This window comes from Larimichthys crocea, chromosome XIII, assembly GCF_000972845.2.
Source record: "Larimichthys crocea isolate SSNF chromosome XIII, L_crocea_2.0, whole genome shotgun sequence".
In the NCBI taxonomy this organism is placed as follows: domain Eukaryota; kingdom Metazoa; phylum Chordata; class Actinopteri; family Sciaenidae; genus Larimichthys; species Larimichthys crocea.
Window position 1 is genome coordinate 34,633,070 of NC_040023.1, and position 11,944 is coordinate 34,645,013.

Here is an 11,944-nt window from a genome sequence, read left to right on the forward strand (position 1 = left end):
GTTTTGTTCCAGAAATGATCGGACATCTCTCTAATCATCCTCACAACACACAAATAACTCTTGACACGAGTTCGAAAATGGTCTAAAACCAGAATTTATTCCAGGTTTCTTTGTTGTTACTAAACAAAACATACAGACGTACTCAGGTAGTGTCCTCACACAGATACCTCGCGTACCGATGACCTACTTCAGCTCAAAATCAGCCTGTTGTTGTTGTTGGGGTGTGAAATACAAACGCTGCACCCACAAAATAAAAAAAAGTTACGTACTCATTATTCATATAGTTTCATCGCAGCCCGGTAGCAAATGTTCCGTGGCCCAGAACTCGTTCACAGACCAGGGATTGGGCACCCCTGCCGAGCAGGATAAGCGTGGTAGAAAATGAATGGCTGGATTCATGCGGTGTGACTTTTATGCATGTTGACGACGGCGTAATGTGATTTTAAAAAAATGAAGCAGCGGTTCAAGGAAAACATGATAGCGAGCTGGAGGAGTTGTATCACTCAGAGTCGGGGCTGCAGCTCGTCGGCTCGGCTTCTTCGCAGTTTGCTCTGCACTTTTTGTTTTTTAACGAAAAACCGTCACGATTCGGGTCGTGACAAATCCTGACCCGCCTCTGCAGAAGTCCTCTTCGTGTCGTGGATGTCATTATTGACCACGTGGACCCGTCCCCCTTTTTTTTAGTTTGCAGTGCACCCCATTACCCTTTTCACTCGGCCTTCATTTCCCTCTCCTCTCCTCCGTTATGCACCCCTCCTCCCCCACGCTCGCCTGCTCGCCCTCTTTTCCCTCTTTTCTCGTCCTTTGTGCTGCGTAACCAGCGGCTCTGTGTTTGACAGCAGACTCAAACAAATCCACAGGCCCTGGCCCAGCTTTCTGTTGCCAGAGGGACTCGAGTGTTTCCGCCCCCTCCAATACCTCCTACCCCTCCGACACACTGTGATCTGCAGCCAAACCCCCCCCTCTCTCTCTCCTGCACACACACACACATATATATATATATATATACACACCAGACCCATCGGCCTGTAGCTGCCATACACTCCTCTATAGAAACGCTCCAGTGGAGCTCGCTCTGCTGAATACTCTCAGACCTTTAGGCTTGAGAGTTTTGGATCCAGAACCCGACTCGCTTTTTTTAAAAACCTCTAAAAGAGAAACAAGAGCTGACAAGTTCACCAGGTGGATGCGTTTCTGTTTTTTGAACCGGAGCCAGAAGAGGAGCTTAGAGAGGAGAGAGAGAGAGAGAGAGAGGGAGGCTGGTTATTTATAACATCCTGCCCTCTGTGATTTTTTTTCTGTTTGTTTGGGAATGCCAAGGCTCATTAGAGGTTTCCTCTGGAGGGTCAGGGTCAGCAGAGCCAGATGTTGGCGATTGGTCCTGACAATTGACACCACTGTTTGCCCCCGCTGCTCCAAACAGATGTCACGCTCACGTCCAAGCTGAGGCAGACAACAGAAAACAGCGGTGGGTCGGCTGTTTGCTCGGCGCAGGGCGTTTCGGACACGAGCACAGTTTCACCGTAAATGAAGGTTACATCGAGCCTACGTGTTTACCGTCACGAGCAGACGAACTCATTCACACTCGAGTGTTCAGAGTGAGACAAAACTGTCGTCTGTTGTTGTTGTTGTGCTCTTTGATTTTACACCATGCTGCCCTCTGTTGGTCAGCGGCACTCAGTAAAATGTCATGAGTAGTAAGTACACATCACAAACAAAGACAATAAACAGAACAAATGATACACTGTGCATAGCAGACGACAGAAAATGAATGTGAAGCACTACAGGAACTTTAGTCTGCATTCATCCGACAGAGAAAATAAATCAGGACATTCTGCTGTCATGAAAAATAATAATGTATCTAATGTTGTGATGAAGGAGGAGGAACTGCAACAGAGATGATGTCTAGTCCAAACTTTCTAGAGATCGTGGCGTTTCCTCGAAGCTGACTAAAAAGTTTGGGATGTTTGACTTTCGGGTGAAATTTTTGGAAAGTATAAAAAGTTCCTTATATCATGAAAGTGGAAGCATCAACAAAAAAGTGTCTCAGCAACTTGTCACACGTGCGATTACAGCTCGACAACGACGTCTCGAGCTGTTCACGAGTCGATAAGCTCAGTGGTAACTTCCTGTTTGACGCCTCGCACCGTTGATGGATTGTTAGGTGTCGTCTCGGTCTCACAATAATTCAGCGCGCCGTTCATTGATCAGACACTTGACGTGTGCATTCAAAAGTTTAGATTAAATTTAAGTTCACCTGTAAAGGTTGGAGTGCGTTTTTAGAAAGCCAAATAATAACAGTGTATAAACACTAAACTGCATTATTAGTTCAGTCTTGTAGCGACTGAGATATCTGCTGAAAAAGATCCATAAATATTCCTCTTCAGTCCGTATTAGTCGACTCTCTTCCTTCGAAAACATTTCCTCTGCAGCCGCTAAGCGGTTTGATTCAAAATAAAAATGCTGCTTTCAAGCCCCTCGAAAAAAAAAACCCCCCAAAAAACCTTAAATGATTTATGATTCACTGACTGCAGCAGATTTACTGTATATTTGTGGCTCATCCAGCCGCAGTGACAAGCGGTTGTTAAACGGCCCTCAGTGGAGCAATCAGGCAGGCCCATTATAGCGGTACTGATGCTGATACATCAGTGTTAATCTGAATAAAAGAGGGAGAAAGGAGGTGAAAGGGCCCACTGCAGCTTTTAACCGTCCTCCATGTCTCACTTATTATTACTCGCGGTTTCTAACAAGCTTCTCGAACTGACACACTATGCAGCAAATTATCTTTCTTTCAGCGGTTTAAAACTCGTCTCCTGGAGACGTGCCTGACAAATGATGCTGACCGGGGTTTTTTTTTAAACTTCATCCGCTGCTGACACACTTCTATTCGACGTTTTAACACGTCAGTTGTTGCCCTCCTCTTCACTCTCTGCAGGTTTTCCGTGTTCACACCAGTCAAATGTTGCTGTACATGTGTAGAGCACTGGCTCTGACTGTTGACCTTAATTCATATCGGTTGTTTAAAGCAGTGCAGCGACGGTTTATTAACGCCTAGATGATGTTGGTTTCTTGGACAAAGTGGAAAGAACAATTGTTCTTCTGTTATTTCTAGTTTGTGCTGCATGTTTAGGGTACAAACAAGAGCTGAAACAATTGGTTTATCAACCAAATTAATCAATTAATTAAGATAATTTAAGCAGCAATGTTGGGTCCAGCTTCTTAAAATCCTTCTATGGTTTCATAGTTTGGGATTTTGGACTTGGTTACCAGGGGATGGATAAACAATGAGTGTACTAATTGAGAAAATCATCCCTATCATGAACCATAAAAACAGACAACTTACTGAATCAGTATCACACACTGACCTCATGAGATCATCAGCTGCTCAGTGTTTATCGATGGTGTTTATATACAACAAAGGAGATTTCCTGCATAAAATATGTAAATGAGATCATTTGGTATCAGGTGTCACATTAGAGTTTAATTAGCGCTGTGATTAATCTGAATGCTGTGATTATTTTTCACAATTCGATGAATTATTTGGTCCATAAAATGTGAAAAATACTTTTCCCAGAGACCAAAGTGACTTTTTTAAAAAGCGTTCTTTGTCTGGTAAAGTGATTTTTGGTAATTGGTCGTTCACTTTAACAGCTAAAAGGGAGCAGACCGTGTTTAAGATTCCTAAAGAGTTTGTTGTTGTGTTGCAGCTCTGAATCATAATCACATTCAGTCTTTTCATACTTACCGATTATATCCTGTGTCTCCTAATTTGTCTAATTTGTGAGTTTTTTTAAAAGAAACTGCACACCCGGAACATATTTCTGCTGTTTTTAAACGGATCAAATGAGGCATTTTTAAAATTTTAATGAAGTATTTGAACACAGAGATTCAGCAGTTTGTTCTAACAGGTGGATGTGAACTGCTTTTGTATTTACGGGAAGCCGACTGTGTCAAATGTTTTTTAATTACATCATTTAACCCTGAGTGAATATTATTTTGTGGTAATACAGTGATCCTTTGCTGTGTTAGACGGTAATACACTGAAACAATGAAACAAATATGGGGTATTTAATACTGGGCCATGACTTCACAGGCCAGGCTTGACTTGAAAGACCTGAATCAGCTTCAGGGTCACGTGCTGATTTTAGATTTGTAAAGTAAACGTCATCATGAATCTAAAAGATGCTTGTTGGTATATGAATATTATATAATAATATATATGAACAGTATTCTCTTTCTTCAGAAACAGTTCCATTATTACAAATTCACATCTTTTTATCCGGATTTGCTCCTATATGTCGTTTCTGACATTTCAGTCAGTATTCAGACGGGGTCAGGCGTTACAGCATACTGTCGCAGGGTTGTGTGGCAGTGTATGTCTATTAGTGCTGAATGTAACCGCTGTGAAACAATCGGTAAATAACTTTTTATTTCACTGATTATTCGGCTTTATCGACGCTGGCGCTCCCTCGCTCTCATTCACTGTCGGTGTCTCTCGACCAATTCTTGCCTTTTCTCTCTCAAATTTTTAGACACAAATCAAATTAACGTCACTATTTTGCAGCGTAAATTGCGAGTCAATAAACAAATAAACAAAGTCAGAAGGAGTCAGAGTTTAAGTCCATGAATCCACCTGGATAGTCTTAGTTTCAGAGACGTTTCAGGCTCCACTGAGGAGGTTTGACAGGTGTGATCGTCTGATTGGCGGCCTTAACTTTACGCCAAGCTGCGTTTTTCCAAAAGTTGAATCGGGCTCAGCTTCTCCACCGCAGGTTGCGGACTAAAATTAATGGAGTTTTCGCTGCAGTGCTGGGTCGTGTGGCCTTTTATAAAGACCTATTTTCCTGAGAGCAAACTGTTTCTGAACTTCTACCGCTTTCGTGCCCGCAGGTAACGTTTCGTACGAGGATCTATCACTGCAACATCAACAGTCAGGGCGTGATCTGTCTGGACATCCTGAAGGACAACTGGAGCCCCGCCCTCACCATCTCCAAGGTGCTGCTGTCCATCTGCTCCCTGCTCACAGACTGTAACCCAGGTATGACCGACACCTCGACGCACGTTTGTCAAACATTATTTATGATGAGATCTCTGTGTGAGGTAAGTAGACGTTTGAGTGGCTTGAAGAGCTCTCTTTGTCCACCGTGGTGAGATTCTGACTGCGTATCGGATCACATTACCACGTCTCTCTTTTCTTTGAATGTACTGTTTATTTTTTACTCAAGGACAAATTTCAAGTGGCTACGCTGTCAAAATTATGTTCCCAGACAAGTTAACGGCGTATTAAGTAAAGCCATGACCAATTCAAACCCTCATTGTTTCCCAAGGCCGGCGAACACTGACGGATCTTTGGCACAGTCTGTGGCCCGAAGTTGTAAATAATAAAACCACCGTTTCACAGCAGAAACTGAGCCACAACGAATGAAAAACTAATACTTCTCTGCTCACTCTGTTCAAGCGTCATCTGACATAACAAAGCATTTAAAGCGGGACTAGGTGGGAGGGGAGTGAATGCAGGCAAGGAAAAACTGGCAAAGGAATAATTGGGTCAAGATGTAAGATGGACGTTTTGTGATAAATGTGAGCAGAACAGACGACGGCCAAGACGGGGAATTAACTTGTGATACGGTGGTTTTATAGTCTGTCCACAGCTCCTCTTCCTCAGTCTCTGCGTCTCCTGGAGGGGTTGCCTTTGCCTTTTTAATATGATTAACTGGTTATTGATTCAGCTGAATCTGAGAGCGTGTAATCAAGTCTACTGAAGGTCACCACACTGTGAGAAAACGAAGGCTGCGTCGGTCCCACAGGAGAAACTTTCACAGTTTGAAAGGTCCAGCTGATCAGCCAACATGGATGTGGTCGACGGTTTTAATATTCTTGGATGATGGATATCAGTTTTAGGAAACTTCTCCAATGAAAACAATTGAGGGGTAAAGCACTCAAAGCTAAAAACCACTAAGAGCGCCTTTTAAAACTGTCCTCATTCGCTCAATCGTGCCCACATCGTGGTCAGCTCTTAATCTGGAAGTTAGTGAGGCGAAGCTGTCAGACGTGTCAACAAAAAGGTCAAAGGTGACTTTTTATGAGAGAAGCTACTCGTAGTTTTTGCTGGTCTTTCTTAGGCGAGCAGGAAGAGACGGACTAAAGTGACCTTTCAACTTTTTCGTCATAAGAATGCAGCCACACTATGCACCTGACTGAGATAACGCCACAATCTGTGAACTTTATTGGCATTAAAGTGTGTTTTTTGTTTTTTAAAGATTATTTTTTGGCCCTTTATACCTTTTATTGATAGTACAGCTGGAGATAGACAGGAAGCAGAGAGAGGGGGAGTGACACGCAGTAAATTAGCCGTCCGATGCGGGATTCGAACCGGGGCCAGCTGCAGCGAGGACTATAGCCTCCACACACGGGGCTGCCGCTTAACCCACTACGCTACCGACCACCCCTGGCATTAAAGTGCGTTTTGTCCTTTTCCAGAATCAGTCCGACCAAAAAATAAGATCACAATCTATTTAACAGTGATCACGATGCCCTGTAGGCTGGAACCAGACTGGAAATAGTCAATGAATATCCAATTTGCTCCATTAAAACACTTGAATTAAAGCTGCTGCACAGGTTTCAAAATGATGATTACAACATGAGTTTAATCTTAATTGTAAAGTGTTACTCAGCGATCTCTACGATCCACCTGAAAAGATGATTGTGGCTGGATCAGATCGCCACCTCTCATCCAGATACAGATTGTGTGCTGATGCCAGGTGTAAATGGGCCCTTCAGGGTAAGGCCCTTTCTGAATACCAACCAAATTCAAAATGTTTGACCCCAGTTTACATTTGACATTAACATACCATCTGTATCTGTGTACGTTTTTTTTAACACTGGGATCTGCTAGATCACCTCCAAATGTCAGAGAGACCTGATCACAGTGCAGCAGAACAATAACACTAATTAAAGCAACATTGGGTAGAAGTTGGTATTTTGGCGTCTGTCTTTCAGCCTTTTTATTTCACCAAGCTCTCGCCAACGACTAAAAGTCATCCCCAGATTTATTCTCGTCCAGCGGCTTCTTGCTCGCTCCTTTACTCTTCTTAGTTTCCTCCGTCAACGTTCCCTTCAGTCTTTTTTTTTCACGCCTGTCAGTCATTAGAACCCGGTTACATTGCCCCGCTTGCCCAGCTCCTGTTCTGGCACAACACGGCTCCACTCCCCTGTCTGCAATCGCTGAAATCTTTCTAATCCCAGGTGGTTAAAAAACTCCTGTGGTACAAACACTAACACTCCTTTGGTGCTCTGAGCTCACGGTCAAGGCAACGAACTGTAAATCACATTTTCTCCATAAAATATGATCCAGTTTCACCAAATTCAGTGAACTAGTTGTCGTGTTAGTGTGTGACTAAGAACTATTTCACGAATTTGATATGCACTACAGTAATTTCGAGCATCCAGCAGATGATATCACATCCTCCCTTGCACGTTTGATTCAACTGACTGCAAAGCAGATTTACTGTATATTTGTGGCTCATCCAGCCGCAGTGACAAGCGGTGTGTTAAACGGCCTCATGGAGCAATCAGCAGGGCCCATTATATCGGTACTGATGCTGATACATCAGTGTTAATCTGAATAAAAGAGGGAAAAGAGAGGGAAAGGGCCAGGCAGCTTTTAACCGTCCTCCATGTCTCACTTATTATTACTCGCGGTTTCTAACAAGCTTCTCGAACTGACAGACTATGCAGCAAATTATCTTTCATTTCAGCGGTTTAAAACTCGTCTCCTGGAGACGTGCCTGACAAATGATGCTGAACGGGGTTTTTTTTAAACTTCATCCGCTGCTGACACACTTTTTATCGACGTTTAACACGTCAGTTGTTGCCCTGCCTCTTCATCTCTGCAGGTTTTCCGGTTCACACCAGTCAAATGTGTGCTGTACATGTGTAGAGCAACATATCGGTTGTATAAAGCAGTGCGGTGACGGTTATTAACGCCTGTTTCATTATTCTGTTTATGTTAGTTTTCAGGAAAGCACATGATCCATATTCGACAAGACTTCATGGGTAAGATGATGTTGGTTTCCTGGACAAAGTGGAAAGAACAATTGTTCTTCTGTTATTTCTAGTTTGTGCTGCGTGTTTAGGTACAAACGAGCTGAAACATGGGTTTATCAACCAAAAATCAATTAATAAGATAATTAAGCAGCAATGTTGGGTCCAGCTTCTTAAAATCCTTCTATGGTTTCATAGTTTTGGATTTTGGACTTGGTACCAGGGGATAAACAATGAGTGTACTAATTGAGAAAATCACCCTATCATGAACCATAAAAACAGACAACTTACTGAAGTCGGTATCACACACAGACCTCACAGATATCATCAGCTGCTCAGTGCTCGATATGTTTATATACACAAAGGAGATTTCCTGCTAAAATATGTAATGAGATCATTTGGTATCAGGTGTCACGTTAGAGTTTAATTAGCGCTGTGATTAATATGAATGCGGTGATTATTTTTCACAATTCGATGAATTATTTGGTCCATAAAATGTGAAAAATACTTTCCCAGAGACCAAAGTGACTTTTTAAAAAGCGTTCTTTGTCTGGTAAAGTGATTTTTTGGTAATTGGTCGTTCACTTTAACAGCTAAAAGGGACCAACCGTGTTTAAGATGCCTAAAGAGTTTTGTTTGTTGTGTTGCAGATAGTCTCAGCCTTGAATCATAATCACATTCAGTCCTTTCAATTCATACTTACCGATTATATCCCTTGTCTCCTAATTTGTCTAATGTTGGAGTTTTTTAAAAGAAACTGCACACCCGGAACATATTTCTGCTGTTTTCAAACGGCAAATGAGGCATTTTTTTTTTTTTTTTTTTTTTTTTTTTTTGGCCTTTTTATGCCTTTATTGATAGTACAGCTGAAGATAGACAGGAAGCAGGGGGCAGAGAGAGGGGGAATGACACGCAGTAAATGGCCGTCCGATGCGGGATTCGAACCGGGGCCAGCTGCAGCGAGGACTATAGCCTCTACACCGAGGCGGCCGCTTAACCCACTACGCCAACCGACCGCCCCCAAATGAGGCATTTTTAAAATTTTTATGAAGTATTTGAACACAGAGATTCAGCAGTTTGTTCTAACAGGTCGATGTGAACTGCTTTTGGTATTTAGGGAGCCGACTGTGTCAAATGTTTTTTAATTACATCATTTAACCCTGAGTGAATATATTTTGTGGTAATACCTGACTGCATCCTTGCTGTGTTAGATGGTAATACCGGAAACAATGAAACAAATATGGTGTATTTAATACTGGGCCAGGACTTCACAGGCCAGGCTTGACTTGAAAGACCTGAATCAGCTTCAGGTCACGTGCTGATTTTAGATTTGTAACACAAAGACATGAAAGTGTTTTCACTCTCTGAGCTTAGTTTGCTAAGTAAGTAAACGTCATCCTGACTAAAAGATATGTGGTATATGAATATTATATAATATACATATGAAACAGTATTCTCTTCTTCAGAAACAGTTCCATTATTACAAATTCAACTTTTGTCCGGATTTTCCTATATGTCGTTTCTGACATTTCAGTCAGTATCAGACGGAGTCAGGCGTTACAGCGTATTGTCGCGGGGTTGTGTGGCGGTGTATGTCTATTAGTGCTGAATGTAACCGCTGTGAAACAATCGAAAATAACTTTTTATTTCACTGATTATTCGGCTTTATTCGACGCTGGCGCTCCCGCTCGCTCTCATTCACTGTCTAGTCCTCTCGACCAATTCTTGCCTTTTCTCCTCAATAAAGAAATTATAGTTAGACCGAATCAATTGAAGCGTCACTATTTGCGACGCGGTAAATTCGAGTCAATACAACTAAATCAAGATCAAGAAGAGTCAAAGGTTTAAGCCCATGAATCCATCTCTGGATAGTCTCAGCAGTTCAGAGATGTTTCAGGACCACACTGTGGAGTTTGCACGGTCTGATGTTATCGTCGTATTGCGGCCGTTTACTCTTTAACAATAGCGCAGTTCTGGCTGTTTTCCAAGTTGAATCGGGTCTCAGCTTCTCCACCGTAGGTTGCGGACTAAAATGAATGGAGTTTTTCGCTGACTGCTGGGTCGTCTTTTATAAAGACATATTTTCGGAGAGCAAACTGTTTCTGAACTTCTACCGCTTTCTGTCCCGCAGGTAAGCATGTTCGTGACGAGAGCATCACTGCAAACATCAACAGTCAGGCGTGATGCTGCCGGACATCCTGAAGACAATGGAGCCCCGCCCTCACCATCCAAGGTGCTGCTGTCCATCTGGCTCCCTGCTCACGACTGTAACCCAGGTAAGACCGACACCTCGACGCACGTTTGTTCAAACATTATTCAGATGAGATCTCCGTGTTAGGTATAACGTTGGAGTGGCTTGAAGCTCTTGTCCACGTGGTGAGATTCTGACTGCGTATCGGATCACATACCACGTCTTTCTTTTCTTTGAATGTACTGTTTATTTTTACTCAAGGACAAATTTCAAGATGGCTACGCCGTCAAAATTATGTCCCAGACAGTTACGGCGTATTAAGTAAAGCCATGACCAATTCAAACCCTCATTGTTTCCCAAGGCCGGCGAACACTGACGGATCTTTGGCACAGTCTGTGGCCCGAAGTTGTAAATAATAAAACCACCGTTCACAGCAGAACTGAGCCACAACGAATGGAAAAACTAATACTTCTCTGCTCACTCTCTTCAAGCATCACTGACATAACAAAGCATTTAAAGTGTGACTAGGTGGGAGGGGGAAGAGCAGGCGAGGAAAAACTGGCAAAGGAATAATGGGGTCAAGATGTAAGATGGACGTTTTGTGATAAATGTGAAGCGAAAACGGACGGCAAGACGGGGAATTAACTTGTGATACGGTGGTTTTATAGTCTGTCCCACAGCTCCTCTTCCTCAGTCTCTGCGTCTCCTGGAGGGGTTGCCTTTGCCTTTTTAATAGATTAACTGGTTTATGCAGCTGAATCTGAGAGCGTGTAATCAAGTCTACTGAAGGTCGCCACACGTGAGAAAACGAAGGCTGCGTCGGTCCCACAGGAGAAACTTTCACATTTGAAAGGTCCAGCTGACAGCCAACATGGATTTGGTCGACGGTTTTAATATTCTTGGATGATGGATATCATTTTTAGGAAACTTCTCCAATGAAAACAATTGAGGGGAAAAGCACTCAAAGCTAAAAACCAACAAGAGCGCCTTTTAAAACTGTCCTCATCACTCAATCGTGCCCACATCGTGGTCAGCCTTAATCTGGAAGTAGCGAGGCGAAGCTGTCAGACGTGTCAACAAAAAGTCAAAGTGACTTTTTATGAGGGAGAGCTACTCGTAGTTTTTGCTGGTCTTTCTTAGGCGAGCAGGAAGAGGACGGACTAAGTGACCTTTCAACTTTTTCGTCATAAGAATGCAGCCACACTATGAACCTGACTGAGAAACGCCACAATCTGTGAACTTATTGGCATTAAAGTGTGTTTTTTTTTTTAAAGATATTTTTTTTGGCCCTTTATACCTTTTAATTGAAGAATAAAACAGAAAGCTAAGAGAGACGAGAGAAGTGAGAAGCAGCGAGTGAAATAATAGGAGCCGGGCCGATGCGGGATTCGAACCTGGGCCAGCTGCAGCGAGGGATAAAGTAGCCTACCACACACAGGGCGGCCGCTTAAACCACCACGCTACCGAGACCACCCCTGGCATTAAGTGTTTTTTGTCCTTTTCCAGAATCAGTCCGACCAAAAAATAAGATCACATCATTTAACAGTGATAACGATGCCCTGTAGCTGGAACCAGACTGGAAATAGTCAATGAATATCTCATTTGCTCCATTAAAACACTTGAATTGAAGCTGCTACACAGGTTTCAAAATGATGATTACAACATGAGTTTAATCTTAATTGTAAAGTGTTACTCAGCGATCTCTACGAT

General features: G+C 42.7%; 1 protein-coding gene across 2 annotated transcripts in view; it reads left to right on the forward strand.

Annotated features, from left to right (window-relative positions):
• LOC104933087 (ubiquitin-conjugating enzyme E2 E2) overlaps nucleotides 1-11,944 on the forward strand; it is a 34,780-nt gene that overhangs the window by 21,787 nt on the left and 1,049 nt on the right. For both annotated transcript variants that reach the window (XM_027287088.1, XM_027287087.1), the window contains exon 5: nucleotides 4,891-5,038. In XM_027287088.1, coding sequence (XP_027142889.1) covers nucleotides 4,891-5,038 — 148 coding nt within the window. The remainder of the gene's footprint in view (nucleotides 1-4,890; nucleotides 5,039-11,944) is intronic.